The sequence below is a fragment of the Taudactylus pleione genome, unplaced genomic scaffold, assembly GCF_031769625.1.
Source record: "Taudactylus pleione unplaced genomic scaffold, aTauple2 ptg001126l, whole genome shotgun sequence".
Taxonomy (NCBI): domain Eukaryota; kingdom Metazoa; phylum Chordata; class Amphibia; order Anura; family Myobatrachidae; genus Taudactylus; species Taudactylus pleione.
In genome coordinates this window covers 5,676-24,806 of record NW_028285527.1, presented here as the reverse complement: position 1 = coordinate 24,806, position 19,131 = coordinate 5,676, and the positions used below count along the sequence as shown (strand labels likewise).

The 19,131-nt window shown below is 42.2% G+C and overlaps 1 protein-coding gene across 1 annotated transcript; it reads left to right on the top strand.

Moving 5' to 3' along the window:
- The first annotated feature begins 14,040 nt into the window (after positions 1-14,040).
- LOC148453587 (glutamine amidotransferase-like class 1 domain-containing protein 3, mitochondrial) lies at positions 14,041-17,480 on the top strand. Its single transcript, XM_088461936.1, has 4 exons — positions 14,041-14,249; positions 16,103-16,274; positions 16,386-16,587; positions 17,180-17,480. Exons 1-4 carry the CDS (start codon positions 14,142-14,144, stop codon positions 17,370-17,372), a joined length of 675 nt encoding a protein of 224 aa, XP_088318062.1. The 5' UTR covers positions 14,041-14,141; the 3' UTR covers positions 17,373-17,480.
- The last annotated feature ends 1,651 nt before the right edge of the window (positions 17,481-19,131 follow it).

Here is a 19,131-nt window from a genome sequence, read left to right as displayed (position 1 = left end):
CGATTAATAAACAGCTCTCTGCATTTTTGCTGGCCATTAAGGTAATTGCTCAGCTGGTATTGCGTTGCTTGCAATTTAATATTACTTTTTGCGCACGTCACGTGGCTGGCATTGATAACTGTATTGCTGATGCATTGTCCAGAGGTGACTGGTCTCGGTTTAGAGCATTGGCGCCTTTGCTGAACCAATTGGTGAATTATGCCCGAATTATATTTGGTAGGTTATATGACCAGTTTGGCGGCCGTAGCCCACCGGTCCCTGGGCCTAGGGACATACCGCATTTTTCTTGCTTCATGGGAGCCGTGGGGTCGGTTCCTTCTGGAACAAGGTACCAGAGGTAAGAGCACACGTTATTCTTGCCTTGGTGTTTTTTCCTCGGGTTGATGTTACCTCATGACTGTATGATTTGGGCAGTGTGGCTGGTGGTTATATGGACCATAGCGCCTACTCGTGTCAAGGCAGTCAGACGCGGGGACCCAATAGACAGGTACAACGTCTCACGGGTTTTCCCATTTACTAGTGGGAGTGTTAGGCATGTGGGGGGCGCTCCTGAGATCGCAGACATGTTTCTGTGGTTTTGGGAGTGCCCTTTGGGCGTTCTTCCACTTCATAGTTGGTTTAGAATTTTCCGGGCCACTTTCTTTGGGATGGTCTGTGACGTTGCATGTGGCAGTTGGGTCAGTTGCTTGTGTTCTGTCCTGCCCAAAACTTATCGGCATGGGGTTTTCTTTGTGAATACTTGTGCTGTGTGGTAAATCATGGCGGGAGCACGAGCAAACTCAGTGGACGGAAGGATGGAGTCTGGTTACAGGAGCGTCGGAATTCCGTTTGCTGCATCCCAACCTGAAGATTAGCTACTCGCCCTAGGTGGGGGTCTTGAGGATTTTTTTATGTTATCACTGGTTTTAATTGTGGCTGCTGCCCGCCGGTGGAAGTTTTGTGTTTTTTGCTCAGGTCTGGTTGGGATCTCTTTCATCGGCCCACTCCTCATTGTCCCTTGGTAGGTTTAATGTATAAATAGACTCAGTATTAGACAGTTAGAGTCAATAGCCCCATCAATATAGTTTAATGTAACTTCCTCATGTATCATGCTGTTCCCTGGTTATTGTATACTTGAGTATATTGTTTATTAACCTTTACACCTTTTTGTTTTTTACCAGGTTGGCAATTGGATGATACCTTTATTTGGGTTATAGGGCATTCATATGTATTCTGGCTGGCCCGGTCTGAAGTTTTATTGGGTGCTCGGGAGCTATCTGAAGTTGTTAATATAAGGTGGATTGAGCAGAGAGGTCTACATTGGCAGGGTTTGGAGGGCTTACTCCAGAGCTCGGTGCGAGGTACGGGTACCCCCGTTTCCTCATTATTCATTTGGGCGGCAATGATTTAAGCTCCCACACATGACTTGATTTAAGAATGACCATCAGGGCTGATATATTGGCACTTATTGCTCGGTGGCCCTTTTGTAGGGTCATATGGTCTGAGATGGTGCCACGTTTGCAGTGGCATGGGGCTTTTAACCCATTGGCAGTGGATATGTCCAGGTGGAGGATTAACTCCGTGGTTGGCAGGGCGGTTCTGGCCCACGGGGGTTAGGTGGTGAGACACCCTGGGATCACTAATCAGGGTAGAGAACTGTACAGGGCTGATGGGGTGCACCTGTCTCGTGGGGGGTGCAAAATTTTTCTTAGAGACTTGATTTTGGGGGTTAGAGCTCTAGATGTTTAGGGGTTGGGTTTTGTTAATAGCTTTGAGTTGAGATATGGTGGCGGCTACGGACGGTAGGTCCTTGTTGTGGCCTGGTTTTATGAATGTTTCATGGGTTTAGGGTTATGATTTTTGGTAAGCTATAGTTAATTTTCCCTGGGGGGTTACCCGTGCGGCTGGGTTGGCTTTAGGCCGAGTGTAGGGCGTTTCAATGGATAACCACCGATCCAGGTGGGTCCTGGCCTTCCTAGGTGCACGGGTGCCCCTCAATTCGTACTTAGGTATTTCCCCCGCAGGGTTGGGCAGGTGGCCCGTGAACTCTGCGAGAGGGGCAGTTGGTCCCAACCCCAATTTGGTAAAGGTGGGAGTGTAGCCCCTCCGTTTATTATTTTTCATATATATATGCTTTCATATGTATTCACTTTATTGTTAGGCCATTCAGAAACCCTGTCACCATGTTATGTTTAGGTTTGTTCAGTTAGGACATTTAATAAATAGGAGGCTCTAAATAAATAGGTTACTAGTTTTAAGAAAATAAAAAGACTGACCATTTTTCCCCGGCAATTTTGGTGTCCGTGTTTTATTTTTAATGATAAGATTTGGTGTGTGTGTGGCTGAGTGTGCAGGGAGTTCTGATGCTAGAGAGTTTAATTTGTCTAGACATGACTACAGGTTCCTCATGCAACTCATCCTATCAGAATCTGTAGAAGATACAAATGGAACATATTAGAGTTGCAGTTTCATTTATTTCAGCTATTAACCATTAAATAATTACACCCTACGAACATAATATTTCTGAATGGGGATAGGTTTGGGCATGGCTTTTTGTGTTCTTTTTATTGGCTACAACTTTCTCATTTATGCAAGCCATAATTATAGTCTTAGACAACAAGTCAGCTTCTTCCTGTATCCAGACTGTACAGAATACTTACCGACTTCTGAGATTCCCTTCCCGGGAGAAGCCTGGGGAGTAGAAGCAGGTGGGCGGTGTTGGGGCAGAGCCGGACGGGTAGCATCATTAAGTCCCACCCCTCACGGGACTTCATAGGGAATGCCAAATATTTAGTTAGGGGGAATGGGGCAAAATTACGAGAGTCTCCTAGAATCGCATCATAAGTCTATGCACCCTATGCACAGACCCGCCGATCGCCGGGAATATTCTCCCCATTCTGCCCACTTCACTAGGAAGTGGGTGGGATGCGGGCAAAGTGCCTACCCTTCCAGGGGTGCAGGGGATTACCCGAAAAATCGGGAGCCTCCCGCTGGTCTCGGGATGGTAGGCTAGAACTCTCTAAGAATATTAATACTTCCACACATTAGTCTGACATCTCTTAGAAATTGCCAATTTTTGATTACTTATTGATGCAGATGACTTGTAAAATGCTTTAATTCACTCCATTAACTATTGACATTGCAAACCCTAAAATTCACATTAGTAAAATGAACACCCACAATAGGTGTGCCTCAATAAAGGATAATTATTTCTTTACGTGAACAGTGTGATTATATGTAAGGGTCTTCCAAATGTACACAGGCCCAAAATAACTTTTTTCCCATAATTACGTCATTAATTGCTGTTAGTAACCTTAATGACAGTTGGAAACAATGGATCCTTTGTTTTGAAGGCATAATTGTAATTTATACGAATTGATACCTTTTATTTGCTTTCTGGACAGCTGCATAATGAGCGCAGCATCCGAGAGGTGAATAGAACGGAGGAGAAATGTACTGAAGTTGTAGAGGTATCTCCTACATTAGAAAGTACTTTCCATGCCAACACTATAGAACCAGTATTTTCATTTTGTGCTACTGCATTTTATTAGTGATGGCCATTTATTTGCAAAACCTCAAACACCACCTATGCTATAGAGCACAGTTAAGAATTAAGACCATTTACAAAAACAAACTTTAATATTTATATATAATAACAACAATATCAATAATTAAAGCATGTTTATTACAACTATAGTCTGAGAACATTAAAACATTATAGATTTACCTTGGATTTTGACTCATTTGACATATTCAAAAGATAAAAATATTCACATGAAAATGAATTGCTAACTTGGCTGCCTCCACTGCAAATCTGGTGTTTAAATTGCTAGAGGGAGTGTATACTGTACAGGCAACCTTATGGCAGATTCATCACTCAGGGGTATATAAACTAAACAGCAGCTTTATAAAACTACAGAATTTACACTATCGGTCGACAGTTTTACAATACTCCCATTTTTTATTGAAAGTTAAGAAATTCAAGTCCAGTGAATAAACCGCAATGGTACAAAGGTAAACAGTAAACTGCTAGAGGTTTAAAATAAAAGTTTAGGTTACCAAAAACTGAAAAATAGTGTAAATTTCAGAGTTATAAAACAGAAAACCCGTTTTCGGGGAACAAGTTACGGGTTAAGAACTGCTATTCTGCAGCAATGAAAAAAAGCCTGTGCTGGGCCATGAAGCACCACCAGTGGACTAGTAAGGACTGTAGGAAGGGTCTTATGGACCGATGAATAAAATGTCTAATTCTTTGGTACATCATGCAGGGTTTTTGTACAGCGTAGAGTAGACAAAAGAATGATTCCTCAGTGTGTAGGGTTTATGTAATTCCTAAAAGCTGACACTTCTCATTGTGTGAAAGCCCAAACTTGAAAACGACAATGATTTTGATAACAAACCCCCCCCCCCATGTTTCTGCACCTCTATTATCTCATACTATACATCATTTCATTTACTTGTATTTTCCATGCACAATTTAAAGGAAATTGATCTCAGCCCATGAGAAGCACAACCTTTAATGGTTTATTAAATTGTTTATTTATGATGAATTACTATGATTTATGAATATATCAGTTTGTTTATATTGCTGGTACTTAGTGGACAGCTTGGATCACAGTTGCTAATACGCACGCAATCGTTTGATTGTCACGTTCCGGAAATTACAACTAGTGACTACGAAGAGCCATCGCAGAGTGAGTGATGGGAAGTGCCATTTGTGACGGGGGGGGGGGGGTCGTGGAAATGCAGGCGTGCCAGTGTTTTTCAATGCCGTTGCATGGGCGTTCATAAATTATCCACTGTGATGCCCTATGCACCCTGAGGCCTCATAGCGTGTGATGAAGTTAGCAATTCCTGACTAAGGTCAGAGCTTGTGCAAGTGTGCGTGAGGCTGCGATGGTGCTCGATTGTACCAATGTTTTTGTAGTCTTGCTTAACATTACGGATGTGTGTAAGGTAAAGTGGTTGTCCTTATGTTGTGCAGCGGTGGCATTGCGATTGCAATGAATTAGCATACTATCAAAGTTGAACTGTGTGCATAATCGCTATTGCGATTGCAATAGCGATCCTTACTGAATCAGGCCCTTGATCAGTAACAATTTTATATTGAATATTATGAACTATTGTTGCATTGGATGCTTAATACATTTTTTTTAGATTGGCACTTTATATATTTTTTATATCATTCATTAGTATTTACTGCTTTGATTAGAGACACTTTTATACTCCTATAGATCTGTTTTTACAATATTATCCAAAACATTTATCAGGCTCAGTACTACCTTTGAGGAAAAGAACAAGATGGCTGAAAATAATGGAATGGCCAGCACGATCTCCAGATTTAAATCACATCAAGTTGGTTTGGGATGAACTAAACAAAAGGGTGAAAGGAAAGCAACCTAAATTTGTGGCACTTCTGCAACAGTTTGGGAACGAATTCCTGATCATTAGTGGATTTCCATTGTAGAAGAATGCCACAAAGGTATTCGATGGTTATATCTGCAAAAGGTGGCTACATTGATGAAGCACAAAAAAAACAGAGGGCCTGATTCAGAGCCGCTCATAAGCGGCCGCTCGTTCGCTCCGAGCGATGTTCATACATCTGCGCATGCGTATGGGTTGTAATGCGCATGCACCAACCAGTCAGAGAGGTCGGAAATCGTGTGCTCCAAAATAGCGAATGCCTGCTAATTTGAGTGACAGGATGAGGCGTTTGTGGGTGGTAACAGGGGAAGGTGCTTGAAAACGGGGAGTGGAGATCCGAACGCAGGCGTGCCAAACGGTCAAAACGGGCGTTTTAAGGGTGTGCATAATTAACAAAGCAGCATCATCGACCACGACACTTGGTTGTCTTTTAGCCTGAACTGCTTGCATGATTGCGGTAGGAAAATGCTACCACAAGAATAGCGAGCAATTCATACGCCTTTCGATGTACTCGATTAATCAAATAAATAGCGGAGATGACGTATGATGCAAGCGGCCAAGGGGCGTCTTTACAAAATAGCGAGCGCATGTTTCGGACGCTCGTTCAGACATAGAGGCGTCAACAGACCGCAAAGAGCGAGCGCTTAATTTAAATAGCCAGCCCCTTTTTCTGAACGAGCGTCCGCAAATAGCGCCCGGCTCTGAATCAGGCCCAGAGTGTGCAAGAAGAACATTAATATAATATAAAATCTGCTTTACGATATTAAATACAATAAGGCTTCTCTTTATATAATGTAAAATGTATTTTCCATATATAAGTATTATAAACAAGAAAGGAAAAAGATACAAATATGGCTTTGAAAATCTATTGTTTACCCCATGGTCTCCCCATGAGCAATTTGTGCTATACCCCAAAATCTTTACTGATCCTCATCCCTCTTCTAATGTTAGATGCACAGGGGGGAGGAGGAGTGATCGTCTAAAAAGTGAAGAAGTGGACAAGTGAAGAATATGCCCATAGAAAACAATCGACTTCTACCTATAATTTAATAGAATGTGCTTCATTAATACTAGCTAAAATCTGGTTGGTATGGTCCATTTCTTCACTGTTTATAAGGCATGAAACATTTCCCCATAGAATCAGTGACCTACAGACATAACATTAGAAATGACTGGGCAAATCATTCTGGTATACATTATATACTCTTATGGCCCCTCAGACAGTTCTTGGTGCTGCCTGTCTAACAGCAGGGATCTCAGACGCTGCAAAGATTCATAAGGTTTTCCCACAGATAGTGACATGTTACAATAATCTAGAGACCCAAATATTATATTAGTCATCTATGTGGCCAATGCTGATAGATATAATAGGGAAATGATACTAGTTACACATAATAAAATCCCGAATGTGTTGCTGTTTGCATGTAATGACTCAGATTTCATGGATGTCGTTTATTCATATAATTATTTTCATTGTGCCACTGTCATTCATAAGAAAGCTGTGTCTAAAAATATATTTTCCAAATGATTCATATGTTTTATTATGTTTTTAATGCAATCATTCAGTAGAATGAATTACCTTCCCTATGTCTCTAGCAAAATGTATTAGAATGCACTTTAAATTGGTTCCCTTTTGCATCTACAGTTAGCCGTGCTGTGCCTGGAGTGTAGAGGAAGCATTTATTGGCAGACACTGCAGTGGTAGGTGGCAGTTGTGTGCAAAGGGGGTAAGCCCACATGGAACATGACTTAACCAGAGGGTGTGTATTCACCAGGTAGAAAACAGGTAGCAAGGCAACACAGGGTTAACAACAGGTACAGGTTGTAAGGAGTTCCCAGTTGCAGCCAGAAGCTTGAGGGATATGCTGGGCATTGTGGTGCGTCAAGAATATGCATACTGTTAGCACGTATACTCAGTGGTGGCAGTGAAATGGCTAACATATACTGTGGTAGTGATATGGTCTATATGTGGGTCTCATGGGGCTCCCCGCGCTCGGAAATACTCATGGGCCCATCCATTATGCCGGACGCCACAGGAGAAAGACTGCAGTGGGGGGCCGCTCGTACGCAGAATGGTCATAGTGCCCGGCAGGTGAGGTCCGGTAAACAGAGATTCTAACAGTATTTTCAGGAAAATATACTACATTAAGAGATGCCAATTAACTTACCGGTATAAGCCATTAACGGATGCACTGGGATTCACAACACTTTTAATGGTTCTTCGGCACTCCTCTATTTTGTCCTCCCAGTCAGCTTGTTTATGACATAGTTGATATTCTTCCCCTGAAACATCTAATTGAGGTATGGGTGGTCTATTTAAGGAACAAAGAGGAGGGGCCGTTGGGGCTATCAGAAATCCTGCACGCAGCACAAATGTGTTAATTAAAACTCTTGAATAGAGTAAACTCAACCCAAAACTTGTAGTGTTTTTTTTATCTGAGTTCTTTTTTAAAATAGAACAGAAAACACATAGAAAAGAAGAATACATATAAAGAACACAGAGTGAGATGTAGCAATCCTTCTGAAGAGAACAGGTGGACATGTTGACCATAGGAACCAATCAGCTTCCAGCTATCATTTTATAGAATATACTAGATTAATGATAGCTATAATCTAATTGGTTCCTACTGTATAGTCACCATCTCTACTTGCGCACTTTAGAGGGTGTAACCCCCACACTCATATACAGACATTCCAATGAAAAATAATGTTATTAAATGAACTTGTGGGTATAGGAAATAAGTATAATATATATAAAATAAAGGGTAGTGTACATTACATACAGTTAACTATAGTTTAAGGCACTGTTATTTATATAAGTGTGGTATAGAAAATGCTGGAACTTTCCAGCCAGGCTCCCTGTGTGGTAGGTGGGCACACTGGAGAGAAAGGCAGAGACAGTGAGGAGCGGAGCTTGTTACTTGCCGTGTGAGGTACCTGTGAGGAGAGATCCACGCTGCTGAGCTGTGTGAAGTGGCAGTGTCAGTGAGAAGACGGGGCACAGGCTTAGGCTAGAGGAAACGGATAAGTGACTGGAGACCTCCCTTTCCTTGATGGTATCAGTTAACGGCGCCCAAATCAGTGCTGTTGGATTGGAGGAGTAATCAAGCAGGAAGGATCAAAGAAAGCTTTCCGGGGTCTCTGGTGCTTTGTTAAATAGACAGAGAGAAGGCTGTACCTCTAGCCACCAGTAATTTCTACACATATATATATATATTTTTAACCCCTTTGCTCCAAGGACAAATGGAGCTCATCCTTTTGTTGTATATTAAAACTGTAGAGACGAAAATCCCTTACTGGTCCTGGAGACCTGAGCTATCACATGCATGGCTTTAGTAATATATCTATATAGCTATTAAATAATGCTGCTATTGTCCACCTAACACAGACTCAGTAGAAAGCTGCAGGGAGGCCCTGCCCCACTCCTCCCCTCACAGCTCTCACTGGCTGTCAGACAGGACATAGTTTGTCCATCTACCCATTGGAGAAAGAAGGTTCTGAACCTCGCACCCCTTCGTACCCAGAGGAGAAGGTGCTGAACTGGATCACCCACAACGCGTTTCTGATGAAGGTGTGTAAACACACAGAAACGCGTTGAGCAACCTTTAGAAACAGAGGCAACTTACCACAGCACAAGGCTGATTAACACTTGCCCGGCTACCAGGAATAGATCTACTCCCCACCGCACACGCTAACGAGTTGCAGGACAGCAGCAGAGCTGGTCAGCGCTCCCACACATCTGAAACCATACCGACCACCTATTCCTACATTCTCCTACAAGAGATCTTGCTGTGAGACCCAGCATATCATAGACGCGGCAGCCCCTTAGACGATCAAGCAGCCCAATATCTCACCAATAAAGGAATATACGATATACTGTCTATATCCATCAGTTTATCCTTACACTGATCCATCTATAGGTCACTGTGGGACTCAGCCTGACGAGGGAATAATTCACAGATGCCGATGTCTAACGACAAAGTGGGTGAGCTAATTTTTCAATAGACATCACTACCTCAACTTATACCTGCAAGATAGATTAACATTTCAGCCGCTGTATATTCAATTGCCACTATTTAAATGCTACTAAGCAGAGTCATTTTATAACAGCGAACGCTACTGCCAGAATTGGTTTGGTTATCCAAACATTTTGGAATACAATCAATTGACGTTCTTCACAAACCTAGTGAACATTTTCTCTTTTTTGTCGGATTACAAACAACACACATGCAAATGTTTGAATAATACAATTGTTTGTCTTCCGCAATTGAAACCGATCCACACCTAAACTCAAGCTCTAAATGCACTTTCCTGTATTTACAGGGTTTTTTTTTTATAAAACTTCCTGGAATATACCTTTAGACTTTTATTGTATTAATATATTTATATTGTGTTTTTTGTGTATTGTATATACTATACATACATATTGTGATTTTTTATATACTATCCAGGTTACATGATCCTAAGGTCCTAAGCAGCCCCCTGCTATTCACTATAAATGTTTCTATATACAACAGTGTCGGTGTGTGTATGTGGTATTCATCCCAGGCATATTTACAAGGAGTGATTATTTTTATTTGCCCTGGGCGTCATAAACCCTAGTTGTGTCTCTGGCAGTAGCAAGGCACAATCTCAGAGTAGCGCAGCTTAATACGGGGAGGGGGCAGAAGGTGATGAGTTCCACCACCTCTCTAGGACCACTTTAAGCCCTGTCTTTTACCATGGTTGATCCTATTTCCCCTTCAGCTAAAGGACCCGGGCATGACGTCGAGTGAGGGCGGAAGTGCGGTTCCATGCCCTGACAGCGCTGTTATTTTGTCTCAACTATAGATAGTACTATCCGGCCACCTATAGTAGAAATTTGTATCTTCGCGGGCTCGCTTCTCTCGCCACGCTTTGGGCACGGTGGTTCGCTTTGCTTGCCACAGGTTACTCTTCCCACTCTATGAGGGGTATTCAATATGAAACGTTAACCTCGCCAGCGAGGTTTTTGCCGCACATCGGAGGTTTTGCCAGCGAAAAAGTATCGGGCGTGCTCCCGCTTATCCCCGTATTCAATTTGAAATCGTCGAAAACGGGACCCGGCGATACTTGGATCGGCGAAAAAAAACTGGAATTTTCTGGAAATAATTGTAGGAGCCCCCTAATGATGTCCAGACCTCAGGGATCACTGTGGATACCCCCGTTTTTGCCTGCAGAAGAAAGTCTGTGTTTTTAAATAGCCGCGCAGGTGTTTTTTTCCCCGACATTGAAGAAGTGATGCAGAAGAGCACTTAGGTTTTTTTTTTTTGTTTTTTTAAGTGGTCCCATCAAATTTGGGGTACATGAAAATGGGTACTAGCATATTTTTAAGTCCCTAAAGGTAATTTTTAAAAATTCTGCAAAAATGCACCTTGCGCAATGAATAAAACACCTGCCCCATACTTGGGGACCCCACCAGAAATAATTTCGTTAGTTTGGTAATTTTTTTACCTAATTTTTTTTTTTTAACTCCAACATTTTTTTTTTTTTAAGGGTGTCCCGATTTTTTTTGGGACATTTTTTTTTTACATTTACTTTTAAGGGGACATTCCCAAAACTACAGGCTATTTTTTATAAGCCTACACCCCCAAACCCCTATTCTGCATTTTTTTTCACTTGCTATAGTGATTTGATAAATTAAATTATCCCTGTTTTTTTTAAAAATGACCCTTGACCCCATTTAAGGAAAAAAATGGGAATTTTCGGGAAATATGCCTGGGACCCCCCTAAAGATGTCCAGACATGGGGGATCACTATGGGTAACCCCGTTTTTGCCTGCAAAAGAAATTTGGATTTTTAAATAGCTTTGCCAGGTGTTTTTTCCTGCCGCGGCTATTAGAAACCCCGACTTCCTTCAGTAGTTAAAAATGGGGGTACCCATAGTGATTCCCCATGTCTAGACATCATTAGGGGCGTCCCTAGAATAATTCCCAAAAATTCCCGTTTTTGTTAACCTGTAAAAAAAATCTGTAAAAATTTAGAAAAAAAATGACATAAGGTCCCCCCCCAATAGCCAAACCAGCCCCAGGCTTGCCAGCCAGTGGTGGTTTCTAAAAATTCGGGGAACAAAATGTGTAGGGTTCCACCGTATTTTAGAAACCAACACCAGGCTGCAGGGACTAGTGCTGGTTTTAAATATAGGGGGCAAAAACGACGTGGGGTACCCCCTATATTTAAGACCAGCACCAGACCCAACCGACCGGGGTGTAATGCCACAGCCCGGAGACTCAATCACCTGCTGATTGGCTCTGGCAACTGACAGTTCCCACGTGGTGTGACTCGCCCACGTGGGAACTGTCAGTTGCTGGAGCCAATCAGCAGGCGCTCTACAGTCAGCGCTGCCGCTGATTGGCTGATGGGACTGCAATGCCCCCGTGAAGTGCCGATAGCAGGCATTCGGGAGCTATCTGTATGTGTGGCAACACACATACCGATAGCTGTGTTCCGTGGATCGGGTAACTCGTTTTTTTGTTTTAAAACACCCATGGATTACTGCGGAGACCAGCGCTGGATGTAGGTGAGTATGAAATCTTTCTTGCAGGGCCCGGTACCATGGATTTCTACTTGACAAGGGGACCGAATATCTGGTATAGGTAAGTATGTGAGAATGGGTAGGTGTGTTTAATAAACTTATACTGGGCACGGTGTGTGTGTATTGTCTTTTTTTAACTATTTATTTTACAGTGAAATTACAGGTGCCGCATGTCTGCTGGCACTTGTAGTTCCACAAGTGCAAAATGGCAGGCATGCTGGCACTTGTAGTTCCACTGTAAATTACAATAGTGTTACATTATTTGGCCCCCCTATTACCCCCATACCCACCTCTCCAGGGGTATGGGGATGAGCCCCAGGCTTCAGCGTAAGCCTGTGGTGATCGGGAGAGGGGGGACCCTTTTTTGGGGGGTCCCCGACTCCCCCGAGATCACCGGCTTGCGCTGACCGACTTGGGGTGTAATGCTTTGGACCTGGAGCCCCGGTGATTGGGACTCCGGGCTGTGGCATTACACCCCGGTTGGTTGGGTCTGGTGCTGGTCTTAAATATAGGGGGTACCCCACGTCGTTTTTGCCCCTATATTTAAAACCAGCACTAGTCCCTGCAGCCTTGGGTTGGTTTCTAAAATACGGTGGAACCCTACACTTTTTGTTCCCCGTATTTTTAGAAACCACCACTGGCTGACAAGCCTGGGGCTGGTTTTGCTTCTGGGGGGGTACCTTATGTCATTTTTTTTGTACATTTTTTCAACTTTTTTTTACAGGTTAACAAAAATGGGAATTTTCGGGAAATATTCTAGGGACCCCCCAAATGATGTCTAGACATGGGGGATCACTATGGGTACCCCCATTTTTAACTCCTGAAGGAAGTCAGGGTTCTAATAGTCGCGGCAAGTGCATAAATGCGACTTTGAAGAAAGTGGTGCAGAAGAGCATTTAGATTTTTTTTGGGGGAAAAATAACTATGCCCAGAAAATTTGTGGTACTTGAAAATGGGGGTCAGTATATTTTAAAGTTGCTAAAGAGACTTGAAAAAATCGTGAAAAACCCACCTGCCGCAAGGAGCTGCAATGGAAAAAAACACCTGGGGCATACTTGGGGACCCCCCCAGAGTCAAGTTCGCTATTTTTTAACTTTGTTCCCCAACATTTTTTTTTTTTGGCCTCCAAATTCAAAGTGCTTTTTTTGGGGTGTCCCGATTTTTTATTTTTTTTTGACACAGATCGTTTCAAGGGGTCATTCTGAAGGGTGCAGGCTATTTTTTTAAACCTGCACCCCTAAATCCCAATTCTGCACTTTTTTTCGCCACCTATTCAGTGGTGAAAAGTTATCCCCGTTTTTTTTCAAAGACTTTTCGAACCTGCGAAAAGTCTTTAGGTGCATACACACACAACGATTTTTTGAACGAGTATCATTAAACGATATCGTTTAACGATAATCGTTTGTAAAAATCGTTCACTTTCTGAGTCAAACGATGAACGATTTTCGTTCATGTGTGTTCACGTTTGTAGTTTGTAGTTCAGTCAGACTTGTCAACTCAACGATTTTCAGTAATGGAATATGAAAAAATCGTTTGTAGTTCTAAAAAATCGTTCATTACATTTAAATGAACATAGTAAATGAACAACTTTAGTAAACGATTTTAGTTCATTTTTTCAAGGGAGAAAATCGTTTACTAAAATCGTTCATTAACTAAATCGTTGTGTGTGTATGCAGCTTTAGAAATTGAATACAGTGTAAAACTAAAACCTGCGATAATGACGTCATAGGTGCGATATTAACGCAAAAACTGAGTTTTCGCTCCCATATTGAATACCCCTGTATGTCTGCGTGTATGGTAACTGATGAAGTCAGGGTCCTGCAGCTGAAGGCTATCTAGCCCGCAACCCTTTTACCATTAGAATACATGACCTGTTGCAATATATTTTCAAATGTTAAAACTAGGGAAAACTAATGAAATAGGTCTGGAATACACTCCCTAGGTGAGCCACATAGAGTGGGAAAGCCCCAAGCTCTAGTTAGATGATTACAGTGGAATAATTGCTGGCAGCACTTCCCTGTCTGTAGGCTCCTCCCCTAGACACGCCCCCTCTCTGTGTATAAAAGTGCCGGGGTCACACACAGCTCTCAACATCAGCAGTCTCTCTCTCTCTCCAGCAGCTGCTACTACTATCAGGTATTCCAGGCTCCTGCTGCCAGTGTGACACCAGTGTGCTGCAATCATCATGTCCAAGAAGGTGGCAGTGATCCTCTCTGGCTGCGGGGTGTATGATGGGAGTGAGATCCACGAGTCCTCTGCTGTGTTTGTGCATCTGAGCAGAGCTGGCTATCAGGTGAGATATATCAGTGTTTCACTGCACAGAGCACATGGAAGTTATTACTATTACAGGGTCTTATACAATGGAGGCTGTATACACGTACTTGTGTTTCTTCATTATGCTAGAAGTAATTATTGTGCAAGATGCTGTAATATCAGTGACATGTTACAGACTGCCCTTCTTACATCTGCTGTATACACGGTCATATAGCAGAGGGCACTTTATAATGTACCAGTTTTACAAATAGATTAAGAATAACAAATGTCTTCGTTTACAATGTTTAGTGTAACATACAGTGTAACTATAGTCCTGGCACAATTTAATAAGAATGTTTATCTAAATAATATTATTAGTCATTGTAGTAGCTTACCTTGTTGTTTCATGTTTGAAATCCATTTACCTGCATACACCCTTGTGCAGACCAGCAAGTTCTGTAATATATTCTACAGCAGAGGTTCCCAACCATGGTCCTCAAGGCACACTAACAGTCCAGGTTTTAAGGATAGCCATACTTGAGCACAGGCAACTTAATTAGTACCTTAGTTATTTTGATTTAACCATCTGTGCTTAAGCATGGATATCACTAAAACCAGGACTGTTAGTGTGCCTTGAGGACCGCGGTTGGGAATCACTGTTCTACAGTAATAGTTACAGCAATCAGTCAGTCAGTTCTCTAACCTGCCGTATTATTACCACCTTTCCTGTATTATTAGTTTGCCCACATATCTCTGCTACATTGTAATTTTTTCATTCTTATTCACTGATTCTTATTATGTTGCTGCAATAACAAAATATGCCATTTATAAATCAAACCCAACTGATGAGACATGACTTTTTTTTTTTTGGTGGAAATTATACAATATTATGTGTTACAATAAGGGTCTGGCTGACTTGGCAGCCATGGTACCATACAGTACTTAGAGGACTTGTTACCTCTGTGACTGGCAGCTGTAATTATGTACATACTGTACTGTAAAACGTTTTGCCTCTGTTTACCTGGTAGGTACTCTGTGATTCCCACACTTTCCATGGTAATGGTGTTTATTTTATCTGTCTCAAGTAGGAAATGGGCAGCACTAAAAAATAAATTCTCTCCCTCTCCCTCTGTTAGAAACTATCACCGTGAATAAGCCAGCTGACACCCTAACCATGCATATAGAAGTAATACATAATGACTTTAGAACACTGTATATGTAACCATCTGTCTTTATCTTTCCCAAAATTCAGTAACTACTAGATACTGTCATGTTTTCTCTGGAGAGTTATGATATAACTTAAAACTCATGAGATTCTACAGTGTAATGTTACATAGATGGGAGCAGGGGCATAATTAGGTGTTTGTAGGGCCCCTATGTACCACCCAATTGTGAGAAATGTATAGAACATGTGTAACTTTGACAAGGAAGATGGGGCCCCCCTCAGCTCTGGGCCCCATAGCAGCTGCACACCTTGCACCTATGGTAGTTACACCCATGGATGGGAGGGGAGTCTGCTGCCCAATTCCGCATCACATCTAGGTGTCTGGGGACATGGACATTACAGCATGTGTAGGGGAAGGTATGATAGTGTGACGACGACCTTCCAACTGCATGTACCAACTATAACTATCAGTTTCTGTTTTGGCTGCAAGTTACCAATATCTGCTGCAATATAGCAACATAAGTCCTCTACATCAGTTACTGTCTTGTTACACTGTGCTCTTTTTTCTGAGTACCCTAATGGGCCTTCAGTGCTTCTCTCAGAGCAATACAACTCTACCCTGTATATGATTGTTATGAGCTTACCCATGTTGCGGTGTGTTTGCCTGTGATGTTACTGTGTGTGTATTCTTAGTGTAATCAGGAGATCTCTCTGTTTTCCTCCCGCAGTATGTGGTTTTCGCACCCAATATAGACCAGATGCATGTTGTGGACCATGTGAAAGGACAGCCCACTGAGGAAACCCGTAATGTGCTCACAGAGAGTGCGCGGATCGCAAGAGGAAACATTAAGGACCTTACACATCTGACAGTCAGTGAATATGATGCACTCATCATACCAGGTACAGTGATAGATGCATATTCTGTGTATCTGTACAAACCATAGTAAGTAAGATAAATGTATGTGATGAGGAGAATTGTTCATTCGGTCTTCTCTGTTCATCCTTACCCAGGAGGTTTCGGAGTAGCTAAGAATCTCTCTACCTGGGCAGTGGAAGGGAAGGACTGTTCTGTTATAGAAGCTATTGAAGAAACGATTAAAGGATTTCATGCTGCTAAGAAGCCCATTGGCCTGTGCTGTATCTCCCCTGTGCTGGCTGCAAAACTGCTCCCTGGGTGTGAAGTCACCGTTGGCTGCGATACAGAATGTGAAAAGTATGTTCCAGCCATGTGCTAGATTACAGGGCAATGTGTGTGGCTAAAAGGCCATAATTCCCTTTTTATATTTGGTAGGTTTTTGGCTATTGTAAATCTGTACTATATTATATACACAAACAAGCAGACACTAATGTTACTATAACTGATACACTAGGTGGACGCTAGTAGGACTTGTGCCATCACATAATTCTGGAAACCTATCAAGTGTTTATCCCCACGCAGAGAGCGGACTGGCTATCTGGCACTTATGTTAAATAGGCCGATGGCCTGGCTTGGTCGGTATTGCTAGATTAGGAAGGAGGCAAATGCACTGCCCCCCCCCTCCCTCTTTGAATTAGAACATGTAATATAGATCAGAGGTAATCACCATGTGGCTCTGCTGGATGTGGAGCAATAACTCCCTATACAACCTGGTAGCCAGACACCCACAGGATCCCTATCTCTGATATGCTAGAAGTCATTATCTATAAGGAACCAAGATAATAAATAAGTAAAAAATAAACCCTGGGACTGTGGAAGACATTTGTATTGTACTTTACACTGTCATTTAATCACCATTGTAACCTCCTGTCATTTGTCTGTTCCGCAGGTGGCCCCATGCTGGGACAGCTGGAGCCATTACACAACTTGGCTGTAAACATGTCAACAAACAGGTCAATGAAGTTCATGTGGACACGAAAAATAAACTGGTCACTACCAGCGCTTTCATGTGTAATAGCCCCATACATGAGATCTTCGATGGCATCGGTGAGATGGTTAAAGATGTAATAAAGCTAATTTAAATTAGTAAGGAAAATGTATACAGCTGAATTATAATATGCTGATAAAACTCCTTCATGTTGAATAATTGTGTAATTATTGACTTGAATAAAATGTAATTTTGATATTCAGTAGGTGATTCTGGTGCTTTTTATTTTGCATTGTATTTGGAATATCGGTTATTCTGTGCACACCATAAATATGCCATAAAAAGATGTGTAAAGATGCATCTGAACATTTGTGTTTCCACATCTGTAAATTGAGTTGCATGAATCTTCAACCTGGCTGCAAGCAATTCCTAATGGGGATGTGATAAATATTTTTAGTGCAAACTAATATTTTCACGCACATTTACTAACAATCTCTTACCAGGAGATGGACTCCGCTAAGTCCCTGTCCTGGCGAAGAACTGGAAACAGCTTGAAAGCGTAATGCTATCACACTGCTTCCAAGTTCAGGTCTCCAGGCGGCACATGCATCACTAGGAAGCGGCAGAGAACAAGTCTGAGACTCCGTCTCCATAAGAATGTGCCAATTAGTGGCCCATGGGCTACTGTAGGATGAGGCCATCTGAAGATGGTGTTATCCTTTAGGGGCTGTGGCTGCTGTTGGAAATGCAGTCCCTCCTTGGTACATTCAGGGGAAACTTAATATTTGCGTTTTTTGGGAAATATCCCACAAATAATGTTTGATAAATAGGGGTCTTGGAGTACTGAATAAAACCTGATCTTTTACTATGAAAAATATCAGCATTCATAAGAGCATAATGCGCTTGTATTTAATCTTTGAAGTTTGCAGCAGTTTTATATTTGGGGAGGAATTAAATGAACAGCTATTATCAAATTCACAAAGTTTAGGCAAATTGTGCCACAGTATTTAATGCCTATATTTATTTTTGGCACACAGGAGTCAATATGACAGGCAAGGGTGTAGCTGTTATGAAACACCTGCCTATGTTGCATAAACACTCTTGAACCAATAGTTGGGGACTTCTGCCTATATCAACTGCCTTTATTCCCTTATTACTCTCATTGGTACTGAGATGCTGCCAGGTCCTAAACTCAGAGTAGTAGAAGTTTAAACAAATGACTGGTGATTACATGAACAAGGCTGGAATAATAGAAAAGCATATGCAATACCATGAGGTTAATGATCCAACGTGTGTAGATAATAACAGCAGGAACTAGTAACAGCTGACTAACAGGTGATCGCAAACAATTTTCACGGTACCAAAAGTAAGGTGATACTTGGCAGTAGATGTTTGCAAGAAACATGAGGTGTAGATAATAACAGCAGGAACTAGTAACAGATGATGGCAAACAATTGTCATGGTTCCAAAAGTAAGTAAAGTAATACTTGGAAGCAGATGTTTTACAGGAAGCATGAAACCATAGATCAGACCGGCTAGGTGCACAGCAACACAGGCATCCAACAGAACTGAATACACCAGGGTCAGTAGCCTAACTCAAAGCAGAAGCTATACCCAGCACTAAGTAGCATGGGTGGAGGCCTTATAACATAGAGAGACCAGCCCACTAATGAAAGAACCAGTGCCGCTATGATTCTGCACGTACAACAACATCCCATCTTCTAGGTAAAAGCCAGGACCAGAACACCCTGCTGCCACCAGGAGTCCCTGTCACTTACGGAAGTCTGGGCCATCGGCCGGCGAGGTGCGTTGTCACGGTTGCCTGGTAATGGCCGGGAGCCGCCGAGCATTAGAGCCGTGGCACATAACAGTAGGTGTAGGGACTGCGACTGCTTTTAGGGCCCAGATCTTTT

Excerpts from the sequence above, each read along its gene's own strand:
- LOC148453587 (XM_088461936.1), top strand. The coding sequence starts at position 14,142 with ATGTCCAAGAAGGTGGCAGTGATCCTCTCTGGCTGCGGGGTGTATGAT. Across the intron at positions 14,250-16,102 it reads TGAGCAGAGCTGGCTATCAG|TATGTGGTTTTCGCACCCAA; the intron begins GTGAGATATATC and ends TTCCTCCCGCAG. Across the intron at positions 16,275-16,385 it reads TGATGCACTCATCATACCAG|GAGGTTTCGGAGTAGCTAAG; the intron begins GTACAGTGATAG and ends ATCCTTACCCAG.